Genomic DNA, 13,400 nt, shown 5'->3' with positions numbered 1-13,400 from the left:
GAAGGAGACCCTCATGGTTACACAAAATTACATACAAGAGGAAGTGAGGGGAAAGGGAAAAAAAAACAAGGGGGAGAAATGAATTACAGTAGATGGGGTAGAGAGAGAAGATGGGAGGGGAGGGGAGGGGGGAGGGGGGATAGTAGAGGATAGGAAAGGCAGCAGAACACAACAGACACTAGTATAGCAATATGTAAATCAGTGGATGTGTAACCAGTTGATGCTGCAATCTGTATACGGGGTAAAAATGGGAGTTCATAACCCACTTGAATCAAATTGTGAAATATGATATGTCAAGAACTATGTAATGTTTTGAACAACCAACAATAAAAATTATAGAAAAAAAATAACTGGAAGAGGGGTGGTGTAGATAAGTGCCTATGGCTAAACCAAAAGCATGCAGGCTCACAATCACTATTGTGACTTGGTAGTGAGTGCTCTGATAGAGGAGACTAATGACAAATCTGTGGAACTTAATATCAACGGGTTCTACCAAACCTGGAAACTCTGTGATCAAGGCCAACAGGAGTTACTTAAAGAGGAAAGAACATTTAATTCTTTAGACTTGAAGTCATATTCTTTGAGGGCAGGTGCTCTCGCAATGAAACTGAATAATCCAATGCCAGGTTCCACGTTTCTCCCTCAGAAATGATGGAGTACAGACACATATTCTTGTGAGTGCAGGCCATTTTACCCCTCTACAGGAAACGAGTTGTGCTCTCTAGCATTCCCTACAAGGTGGCTGGCTCAACACAGTCATTATAAAACAGTGTTCACCTACCAGTCCTTTCCTATCAGCTTGTATTCCCATTACTGGTTTGTGGAATCATCAGTTATATTAACCAAGACAGACTGGGGCTTGAAGTTTAGGATGTTTTTTCCGTAGATACCATGGAATCTTAGTATCTTAGTATTTCTGTTTCTCAATATTCTACCACTACTAGCAATAAGTAAATATGCAGACCAAGGAGGCATTTAAAATATTTAAAGAAAACCTAATTAATAATAGGATGGGTCTTATTTTTTTTTTTAAAGAGAGAGTGAGAGAGGAGAGAGGGGGGGGGAGAATTTTTTAATATTTATTTTTTAGTTCTCGGCGGACACAACATCTTTGTTTGTACGTGGTGCTGAGAATCGAACCCGGGCCGCACGCATGCCAGGCGAGTGCGCTACCACTTGAGCCACATCCCCAGCCCCTAGGATGGGTCTTATAACGTTGCATTCTTAGTATGACATCAGTGTTTAAGGAGAATTTGTGTATCAATTTTATACTTCCCTTTCCTTTTGATTGGCTAAAAATAGTGATATTTGATTGAAATAACATTTTTTATGTTCCTTCCAGGGCTGTAACAATAGTAGCTATCTACCTGATAGTCTCTTTGGAGTCTTCGTATTGAGACCACAAGCCTTGGATTTATGAATATTGATTTTTCTAGTTGTGGATTTGTTTTTGTAGCATTAAGGATTTTATTTTATTTTATTTTTCCAGTACAAGGAACTGAACTCAGGGTCTCATGTATGCTAGGCAAGCACTCTACCACTGAGCTACACCCTAGCCCTGCCACTGTCATTTCTTAAAGCTGTATTATATAGCCCCGGTCTGCCCTGACTCTTACACTGCTAACAGCTGCTTTAAGATCCTTTCACTAGTCCAGTTGCACGTGCCTGTAATCTTAGGAGGCTGGGTCAGGAGGACTGCAAATGCAAAGCCAGCAAGGACGACTTAGCAAGACCCCATCCCCAAATTAAAAAAATAAAATAAAAGGGGCTGAGGATGTACCTCAGTGTAGATTACACCTGGGTTCAATCCCTAGAACCCCATCCCCCCCGAGATACTTTAGGTCCTTTTCTTGGCACAGCTGCTGCTTTATGGGGTGCTGGGCCAGACTGGGTCTGTAGCATCAGTGCAGTCTTTTTATTTTTATTTTTTTTATTTTTATGTGGTGCTGAGGATCGAACCCAGTGCCTCACACATGCGAGGCAGGTGCTCTGCCACTGAGCCACAACCCCAGCCCCACAGTGCATTCTTTAACAAGGCAACTGCAGCATGTTTAGCTGGAGTAGGATGGAGAAGTCATTTACTATCATGATTCTTTGGGGGCATTTAGTTAGTGCCCATTTATTTCTTTGCCCATTTCTAGCAGCTGATTTTGTTTGCTTAAAAGATGAGCATGATGATGGAATTCCTGGAACTCACCTTTGGCGCCCTATTCAGGATGGTTTTAAAATCTGCATGTCTATCCTCTTCCTTTTATTGCCTGTTAAGGGTAATTACCTTTAGATAAGGGTTTTTCATACACCATGGTCAGCAGCAGATACTTCATACACTACCTTGTATGAAGTTTCATACAAGGTGGGGGACTATCTAAAAACATAAAAGGAGTCAGGGACAATCAAATGACATGAATCCTGTCCCTAACCAGTTGTACTCACGGTTCTTCATCACTTTGGGGGTGCCCCCTCCTAAAAGCAGCCTGATTTTCTTTGGTGATCTACTCTTTTCATGTAATCTCCATGAGGCAGAAACACGGGATCTTGTCTCCCACTTGAGAAAGTACAAGGGCACAGTGAGGGAATAGGCACATGGCCCGAAACCAGAAGGCTCCTCCTAGGATTGGGGGTGTGCTTTGAGCTAGGCCTGCACTGGGAGAGCTGGGGTGGCATGGACCTAATCTAGGCTGCTTCAGGACACTTGTGCCTGTGCCTTCTCTTCCCTGTTCTTTCTGCTGCAGCACAGGGAGACTTTTACTTTATGGTTATTTTTAAAAGTGGGTTTAACTGATCTTCTTTCTATAGGAAATGTTATGGTATTTGAAAAGGTGACCTATGATACAGTTCCTAAATTTGAAATCTAGACCAAGTTCCTAGAACCTATTTTTCAACTCATTTAGAGAATTCTAAAGGGATATAACTCATTAATAAAGTGTGCCTTCTCACCTTTCTTCACTGCCAATTTGCTAGGTCAGTAACATTTTTGGTACTAATATATTTTTATAGTCACAAATTCAATGAAAGTAAAAACAATAATGGATTATTAAAGGTTATTAAATGTGGACACAAAATTAGGAGTATAAAAAGTTTTTTTTATTTTTTATTTTTTAGGGAGCATGGTAGTTGTAGGAACTAGTTGGTTCATTTTTTTACTTGGTACTATAGTGGGTGTTTTATAGCTCTTAACTCACCAAATCCTACTAGCTCTTTAATTAATATACGTATAATGACCCCACGTATCAGAGACATCAGATTTAAGGAGGCTGGGTTTATCATTAAGTAAGCAGCCCCTTACCTCTTTCAGACCATATTCTTCCTCCTTCCTATTAAAACCTGCTTACGTCAGCTGGCTTTCCCTCTTCATTCTCTCCTCACTACCTTTCACACTCAAAGACACACTTCCTTTCCTTACCATCCTAACTCCTGCTGTCATCCTGGTATTTTGGTAAACACACAATATCTGGCTTCTCAGTTCTTTTTTAACATCACCTGAACCCATCAGTTCTTTTCTAGGTCCTTGTCACTAACAGAAAACATACTACCTCTGGAACCTGCATTTTAAGTCCCCCTCCTGCCTGCCCATCACACTCTCATCCTTCTCTGTCTGGCCTGTACTCTCCTCATGGCCTCGGCCACTTTCTGCCTGCATACCAGCTGTCCAAGCTTCACTGCTGTCCTTGTGCAGCCAGCAGACTTCCCCCTCTATCACTGCAGTCTTTTCCTTGTATATAACTTGCCCCTTTCTTTATAATACCCTGCAAAGGGTATCCCTTCTCCTATGGCAAGTCACATCTTCCACTTGTGCTTTGGGTCCCTCGTCTCACATCATCAAAGCATCAGTCCTGTCTGTCTGTTGGATTATTCTTATCAGCAAATATGCTAAACATCTCCCCTTTGAGCTCCCAATTCCCTTTTAGCCACCTAATTTCACTGTAATCATTCACAGCTGAATTTCTCAAAATTTGCCTACCTACTAATTCTATTTCCTTCCCTCCCATTCTTTCTACAGCACACTCTAAAAATCTATCAACCCCATCATTCATTGTGAAATCACTCTTTCAAAGAACCTCCAACCTCCATACTGTCAACTTCAACATAATTTTTCTGACCACCTTTTCTGGGTTTGTTTTGGAACCAGGGATTGAACCCAGGGTGCTTAACCACTGAGCAACATCCCCAGCCCTTTTTTATATTTTAGAGACAGAGTCTCACTGAGTTGCTTGGGGCCTTACTAAGTTGCTGAGGCTGGCTTTGAACTTGCAATCCTCCTGCCTCAGCCTCCAGAGCTGCTGGAGTTACAGGCATGCACCACCTGGCTTCTTTGATCTCTCAAAAAACAAGTAAACATCATTTGACTTCCCTTCTTGAAATATTCTCTTTTGTATTCATGGCAGCTCAACATCCTATTATCCTCTTTTGTGATTGCAAGTTCTGTCCTCTCTTTTTATGTCTTTTGTGATGGCTCTTCTAAATAATTCCTAAATAATGGTGTTCAGCGGGGCATGTTCCTAGATTACCTGCTCTATTCTATGTACACTTTTTCCTTAGGTAATTTCAATATTTCTGGGGCTTTAAATATCCTCAATTTTTTTGGACAACTCTATAATTTATATCTTCCTCCAAATAGTAGATCTGCATGTTTAAATGCCCACAGATACTTCATAGATATTTCAGATTTAACATATTCAACAGAGCTGTTTGCTTTGCAACACACACCACTTGCCCCCATCTTCCCCATCCAGGAAAATGGCACTATCACAAATACCCCATCCTTCTAGCCAGATCCATGTAAGTTCTTTTTGAAAACGTTCCTTCATTCCTCATATATTCCTTCAGCAAGTCTACCTTTACCATTGTCAAGTTTACCTCTAAGGATGTATCTTGGAGATGTCCAGTGCAGTTACTCCCTATCTCAGTATACCCTGTTTGTTTTCTTTATAGCATCAATCTCAATTTGTAATTATTTATTTATTTTCCTCCTAAACTTATAGAAAGGTAGAGAACATATCCTGCCTATTCACCACCGTACAAATTAGGTTCTTAATATGTATTTAAAGAATGAATGAAACTCTTTCTAGAAGAAACAACAGACCTTAAACTTTTGCCTTTCATGGAGAACACAGGCATTCAAACTAGAAAGATACCTCACAATATCTTAGAAATATTTTAACATGTATTCCAGTATAATCTCTCTCTTCAGATTTTTTATCTAAAAAAGCACGAAGAAGAGAGACAAGCCTGGCCATTGGGAATTCTTTGCAAAGAGCAGAGGACCTGTTCTGTGTGTCTGTGCTGTTTCTCTAATATAACCAACAGCCAAATTTTGAAGCTAGGCAGGCCTGGAAGCCTCTCAGTTCTGGTATAAATTGTGTTTTCTGGCGAGTTATTTAAATGCTCTAAGCCTTGTTGCTTTATTTATTATTGGAAAGACACCATAAATGAAGATCCTTTGTAGAGGGCCTTTCACCAGGCCTGATACACAACAGATACACCAATAGGAATGGCCAAGAGGTGGAGCCCAGCCTCTCCCCTTCCAAAACTGTGTGCTACGAATATACTGCAAATAAAAAACTGATGTAGAGCAGATGCCTTTTTTTTTTTTTTTTTAACTGCCATACATCATTGCCACTGTCTTTTAGCAGGCAAGGTTAGGAATTACCTTTGTCTGACAGGGTATCAAAGAAGAGTAGGAAAAATATTGAACTTGGAGTCACCACATCTGATTTTGAATGCTGATTCTACTGATCATGCCTTCTGTAAACTTATGTAATTCACTTAATGTCTTTGAGATTATTTTTCTATGTATAAAAGGGAAGATTTCTAGTCTTAGTGGTGGCCCTCATGAATAATAAAGAAATGTTCCATAAATCTTAATTTTACAGATTTAAAAACTGAAGCAGGGCCTGGGGGTATAGCTCAGTGGTAGAGTGCTTGCCTGGCATGCACAAGGCCCTGGGTTCAATTCCCAGTAGTGCGAACAAGCAAAAGTTGAGGCACAGTATGGTTAAATAACTTGGAGCTAATTGTCATCAGATAACTGTAGGTAGAGACAGAAACCCCAGATTACAGGGCGAAAAAAACGAACAAAATGTTACAAACTCTCAGTCACCAGATGTTTGATTCTAAAATTCCATTTATAAAAGGCAAAATGACTATTAAGAGTCTTCCTTTTGATTCACATTGGTTAGAAGAATTCATGTGTAATAGCTCAGATGCTACAAGGAAAATAAAATCATTTTTTCCAATGACATCAAAGAGAGTTATTAAGCAATATTTATAAAATATCTCATTTCTGTTCTCTTGGCTCTTTCTTTGCCAAAACTCTGGGAATGTCAGCAATGCTTCCAAAACTAACATCAGCAGAAATGGCTGGGAGAAAAGGGTTTATGCAACACAAACATGTATCAATTTTTTTTTGTTTTTATTTATAGCTCTAAATTCTTAAAGAACTGCTGGGATATACTTTTTCTGGAAAAGCCTAGAGGAAAAAAGTCAACCAGACCTGTAGGAATCAGAACCCATTTGGTCATCACTCAAAATCACTAATTCTCTCAGGCCAAGAAGGAAGGTTTTTTTTCTTTCAAAATTCAAATCCATGACATCTTAAGGATTCAAAGCACCCAAATAATGCCTCTGATTCTATAGTTCAAGTCTGGATTTACTGTCAAGAGTAAACAAGTTCTATTTTTGTAACAGAGTTTTGTAGAAAGGCTCATTAGCTCTAATGACCAGTTCAGTGTTTAAATAGCTAAACAAGATGGGTTTGAGACAATTTCTTCTCTCCTTAGTTTTAAGAACTTAGGGAAAACTAGAGTCACTGGAATGATTTCAAACATTAGATAAAGAGATTTTTCTTATGCATATATAAGATTCATTTTCTGGAAATCTTCCTCTTAAACTGACAAAAGAAGGAATAATAAAGCTGAATTCAATAGTATAATACAAACTTTTTCTAGTTATTGATTTACAAAAGCTCATCTAAGTGCCCTATAAAGTACTTAATAATGCCCTCAATGGTCATTTTCTCTCTTTTTAAAAAACTTATACTTTTATTTATTTTTTACTGATGACAGAATTTTTATTTGCAAAATAAAAAGTGTTAACAAACAATAAAATAAATCTGTTACTGTGTCCTATATGATAAATGAGAGAATGAACAATTGCAACAAAAACATTCCAACAATCTTCTGAGCCCGATGGCAGTACTATTCAACTTGTTTTCCAAAAATATTCCATGATCAAACTTATCAATGGTCATTTTCTAAAACCTCTTTTCATCAACTGCTTCAATTAAGTTCTGAAGATCAGGCCTTCTTCCATCAGGTAAAGTTAGGGGAGAAAGATGGAAATAGTGCCACACTTGTGCTCAGGTTTAACCTAAGGATGGCCTCAAACTTGTGATCTTCCTTCCACAGTCTCCTGAGTTGCTGGGACTGCAGGTGAGCCTAACCTACGAAATTATTAACAATGAAACAATTGGTTCCATCTGGTTTGCACAGGCAGCAGCTTGAAGCTAAAGCTGTACTTTGTTTTCAGGTATTTTGCATGAGATTGATTTCCTATCTCCTCTCCCAATCCCTTCATAGCACAAGAAATCCTTATGTAAAGTGCATACAGTGGGAATATAATTCTTGTAGGGAGGAAAGTCAAAGAAATTTAGGACACTATTCATATAATGGAGCTGGATAACAGAAATATGAGGGTGGGTTTCTAAAATCTGGCCAGGGTCACACATTCACATCAAGTACTGAAACCTGATACCAAACAGAAAACATGTTATAATTCTAAGACAAAACTCTGCCTCTAGAAACACCCAATTTATTTTCTCCTTGACTTATTAACAACAACCACAGTAAACTGGTGAGTACCAACTAAGAAATGAAAACGGTCACCTCCATTTCATACATCGGGGGCCCAAGGATGTCTTTCAGAGCATGGAAATCAATCAAAATTGGCATTTCAGGTGGTAAGGCCAAGTCAGTAGTGTCACTTATAGATTCTGGTTTTGTATCTTCTAAGATGTGTTCTCTGCCACCTAAAAGAGAAATTTTTATTTATAAGTTCTAAGAGATTTGCTGGTTTCAAAATTTATTAGTAAATATCCAACAGAAGCACAGTGGATTTCAACAGTTCAGTCCTTTTTATGCATTTATTAAAGTATAAAAATTCACTTTGTATAAAGCAGGTGGAAGAATTAGTCCTTCAAGATCCCCTGGTATAGGCAATTGCCTTCTTTATTTTGGCTTGTTTGTTGTCTGTCTCGGTTATTACAGTGTAAGGTTGAGGAGGGCAGCAACCTCTTTTGTCTTCTTAACCATTCCATTCTTACATCAAGAACAATGTCTGGCAATATTCAACTAATGGCCTTTACAGACCTGATACTGAAGAGTCAAATGCAATAGATTACTTTGTACAATTCTCTGTTAGATCAACACAACTCAACTTTATGACCAACTTTCAATTCCCTCTCCAGAGGAGTTTGATCAGGTGTCCCATTTTCTAATGGGCAACATGAACTTGGAAATGATAGAACTCATATATATAAGTAATGAACCTTTTGTAAACAAATAGCTCAACTCTAATAAGGTTATCATTTGCCAATAAATAAATATAATGGTGAGAGAATATGAAGCCTGGTTTGAAATCCCTGTAATAATGGGCTACTTCTTTTGTGCCACCTTTGTGGCTGATATCTTATTAAATAAAGTATTGACTTGGTTTGGGACTAGATACACTTAATAGTCACACTTCACAATGGATTTAACAGGCCTCCTCTATCAGTCTTTGTAATTCCAGTTTGAGAAAAAAGAATATTATAAACCTGTGGTCAGAAACCTAAAAAGAGGAATAGAGGTTCAAAATATGTAAAAAATGTTGGGCACTATTGTAGCTCACCGCTAATCTTGTGTTTCTTTTTCTTTTAGATTTGCCATAATTATTCTTATAATACCTCATAAAATACTTTGTATAAAATTCTTTTTTTAAATATATATATATATTTTTTTTAGTTGTCAATGGACCTTCATTATGTGGTGCTGAGAATTGAACTCAGTGCCTCACACTTGCTAGGCAAGCACTCTACCACTTTTGTTACCTCTTTACATATACTCCCTTCTGAAAGTGATAACTATTATGTATTAACAAGCAATATTTAATAATTACATTGTTACCTGACATTATATGTCTCTGTTTTAGTTCTGCTATGATTCCTTCATTCCTTTTTTCTTCTCCTTTCTGATATCTCATGAAGTTATAATAACTTTTTTTCCCACTAATTTTTTTCTTTCCAAAGTGATTACTGAATATAGTTAACTGTAGCAAGCCCTAATTTTAGACTCTAATACTAACTGCAGACATCCTGGAGTAATCATAAATACCTTGAGGCGACATCTGCTGATTTGCTGACTATTCTCCTGGGCTTTGCTGGGCTCTTCTTTAAGATGGAATCAGAAGTGATACAGAAAGAAAACAACAATTCATATTCTCACTACTTTATGGCTATCTGACAGAACAAATGATGCTATGCAAAGTGTTAAACCTCTCACTACCTGTCTCGGTGGGACTGTTCTGAAAGTTAAGAAAATCCTCTGTGGACTGTAAAGTGCAATACACATATTGTATCAGAGGTGCTGAGTCTTGAATTACATGTACTCTCAGAATCACACCTGCAAGGTTTGGCCCAATCATATTCTAGGAAATCTTCCTGATCTTTCTAACTTCTTTTATGTCACTCATTTGTTTCACAAAATCTAGTAATTATTGGATTTCTTAGTAGCTTGTGAAATGGTAGATTTTCTGCCTGTTGTTCTGCTTGCAACACATTTATTCCGAGCAATTCCAATGACCCAGGTTAGGAAAAACTCCAGTGATCAGTTTAACTACATGTAGATTTCAAAGCTGAAGATAAAGCAGGTGTCTTTGCTTAATTAAAATTAATGCACAGAAAGAAAAGCACTACTTGTCTCAGGTTACTATACGCCAAAGACGCAAGGAAGTGGTACTTTGAAATTTCAGCCAGTACAGGGAGGCGGCAAGTTTCTCCAGTGTGCGGGGCTTTGTGAGCTTTTCTGAGATCAAATTACTATTGCCAGCCTGTATTTCACTATCACAGGAGGAAGTAAGGCTGGATGGGTGAAAGCCTATCCACAATTATGTAACCAATGCTTTAGGACATCCAATTCTTTTCAAAGTGTGGTACTGAATTCAGTGCTTTGAGTACTGAGCAGGTGGGGGTGGGGACAGCTATTTCTAATAAAACTAGACTAGACCTTATAAAGGATTATAATTCAGGCACAGCAGCTGTACTGTAAAATATTCAACAAACTCAGAACTAATCTGCACTTTAAATTGTCATTTTCCATATTAGAACATAAGCCTAGAGAACTAAAGCACCAGTCAAGAAGATGGTGCCAGCTAACTGGGTGACAGGATCGCACTGCCAGGTGCAATGGTACACACCTGGAATCCCAGTGACTCAGGAGGCTGAGGCAGGAGGATTCCAAGTTCAAGACTAGCCTTAGCAACTTAGTGAGGCCCTTAACCAACTCAGTAAGACCCTGTCTCAAAATAAATAAAAAGGGCTGGGGAGGTGGCTTAGTGGTAAAGTGCCTCTGGGTTCAATTCCCAATATCAAATAAATAAAATAAAATAAAATAAAAATCCATTGTACCTTGTGTAATACAATAAGATAGCAAGGAAATGCTGAATTTTCACAGAATACATGCTTGATTCCTCATTAAAGTAAAGAACAAATAAAATACCATCCTATACATGCCATTTGGGGAATGAGACCCAGTTACAATTAAACCTTCCCAGTCTCATACACAGGTTTCAAGCACTCTGTTCTAGATCCATGTTCTTCCTGTCAGAAGATATCAGCACCAAGACGAGACAGGCCTTATCCAAGACTGTTATACTCAGGCAGGATAAACTTTTTCAGGAAAGGTAAAAACAACAGCAACAAAAATTTCAATGCACTGGCATAATATGGAAGCCCCCACCCCCAAATCCTTCCTACTGGAATTATGTAGTTTCTTCTTTATGTACCCTTCTATTGGACTAAATAGTGGTTTAAAAAATGGTAAATATGCATATTAAAATGATTGTTTCTCTAAGAAGCAAAGAAGTTATAAAAGCCAGATGTCATTTTTCTGGTTATTAAAATAAAACAGCTAGTAAAGAAGTTTAAGAAATAACAAAGGTCAACATTAAAGAAAGAGAAGAAATATTTTCAGTGTTGCTTATGATTTAATTTCTCAGGAAAGTAATTTGGCAATATATTGAACATTTCCAATGTTCAAAATCTCAGCCTCTGTTTTTTTTTTTTTTTTTTTTTTTGTAGCAATCTAGTCTTAAGAACGTATAAAAAAGTACAGAAAACAGTTTTTGTATAAAGTTACAGTAGCATTCTACATAGTAGCAAGAATCAGACTCACTATAAATAATGAATGTTGGAAACATGGTTAGGTGACCATGGAACATGCACATCCATCTGATAAAATACTACACAGCCACTAATACTGATTTCCAAGTGTTTTTAAGTAATGTAAAAAAAATTTTTTTTGAAACGTTATCCTAGAGAAAGGAGATTGCATGCAATTTCACACAGCCTGATTTTTATACAATACACCAAGTGATATGGTCCAAAATGTTAACAAAAGTTACTCCATGTGTTATGAGGTTAACAATACATGAAACAGTAGTTTTCAAACCTGGCTCAGGTTTCCTAATTGGCCTTGCGCAAAGTCACTTTACCTCTTTGCATCTGTTTTCTAATTGGCAAAATCAGAATAATTACAGTATCCTCAGAGAGTTTTGGGGAGAAGATAATAATGAGAGGTACTAAGTTACACTATTAGCTCCCTTTTAGAATAATAATTATTATAGATTTCTAAGACTCCTTCCTTTCTTCCTAGGATTAAACCCAGGGGCACTTAACATTCCCAGCCCTTTTTTACATTTTATTTAATAGAGGCAAGGTCTCACTGAGTTGCTTAGGCCCTTGCTAATTTGCTGAGGCTGGCTTTGAACTCACAATCCTGCTGCTTCAGCTTCCTGAACTTCTGGGATTACAGGTGTGCACCACTTCGCCTGGCAAGACCCACATATTCTTACTCTATAAACCTTTCATTTAAAGAAAACAAAGTGCTCTCTACAACCAATTTCAACACAGGAATAGATAGGGTTCTGACCACAATCCAACAACTATTGGGAATATATAAATTCAAAATATGCTTTTAAAAAACTCAAGACTTAGCCCTATGCTATCTTATGTATTACTATTATATTTATTATAAATGCTACCTACTAAAATTCACTTTATAAATAACTTAGAAGCATATTCTTAAGAATAATAAAGTGCTCTTTAATAAAAGGCTATTAAATAGAGGTTGAAAAGAAAGGTCATGGAAGAGTAAAATGAGTACAACAAGCTAGCTCAACCCCACCCTACTTAAACTACTTTTTTTGTGGTGCTGGGGATTGAACCCAGGGCCTTGTGCATTTGAGTCAAGCACTCTACCAACTGAGCTACATCCGCAGCCCTCAACTACTTTTATTTTAAATAAAATTGGTGAGAAAGTGGGAAGGAGCTAAAGTATTTTTAGCTAATTTACTCTCCTCAAGGATATCTTCATGCTCTTCTTTCACAGATATTACCAGTCTTTTTGAGTTTAATTCAGCACACAGCCAAGATGGTCAGAGCAAAAAGGAGGAGTTTGACCACTTGAGGCAGCAGATAAGCAAATGGTAGCTGGGGCAAACCAGCAGCATGGACTGTGGTGACGTCTGCAGAGACCTGTGAGTGTGTTCCCAGTCCAGCTGAGCCATACTCTGGAGCTGATGTCACCACAGCTATTGTGAAGGGAAATTCTATAGCTACAAACTCCTCAGAAGGAAGGATTAGGCTTTTCCTAAGCAGCTGTCACTGGGGAAATTCAAATGTTCTTCTCCACCCAGGTCAGATTTTTTCCTTTGCCACAAGAACATATTTTCTATGAAAGCAGGATTAAACCCAGGGGCACTTAACATACCAGCCCTTTTTTACACTTTATTTAATAGAGGAAGGGTCTCGCTGAGTTGCTTAGGGCCTTGCTAATTTGCTTCAGAACCACTGTGGGAAGGAGGGAAAAAAGAGGATACTCCAAGAGGAGTAAAGAAAAAGAATATTGGGATGTAAAACCTCAGGAAACTCCAGTAGCTTTTTTTTTTTTTTCCAACTCCTTGTCTTTTTTAAATAAATCCTGCAGCAAAATTGTGTCTCTTGCAGATGATCCAACAAGTGGAAAGTTAACAGGGAGGCCTAATAACAACAATTCCCCAGAATGCGAAGGAAACTCAATCTTAACTACAGATATCCCTGGGATATCAATAATTTTTATTCAAGACAGGAAATCTTAGTTATCACTTCT

The 13,400-nt window shown here is 37.9% G+C and overlaps 1 protein-coding gene across 1 annotated transcript in view; it reads right to left on the bottom strand.

The window, feature by feature from the left end:
- Lonp2 (lon peptidase 2, peroxisomal) overlaps window positions 1–13,400 on the bottom strand; it is a 96,505-nt gene that overhangs the window by 7,690 nt on the left and 75,415 nt on the right. The window contains exon 12 of the mRNA XM_076837795.2: window positions 7,884–8,026. Coding sequence (XP_076693910.1) covers window positions 7,884–8,026 — 143 coding nt within the window. The remainder of the gene's footprint in view (window positions 1–7,883; window positions 8,027–13,400) is intronic.

The sequence above is a fragment of the Callospermophilus lateralis genome, chromosome 18 (genome assembly GCF_048772815.1).
Source record: "Callospermophilus lateralis isolate mCalLat2 chromosome 18, mCalLat2.hap1, whole genome shotgun sequence".
Taxonomy (NCBI): Eukaryota; Metazoa; Chordata; class Mammalia; order Rodentia; family Sciuridae; genus Callospermophilus; species Callospermophilus lateralis.
This window is presented reverse-complemented; position numbering and strand designations above follow the sequence as displayed.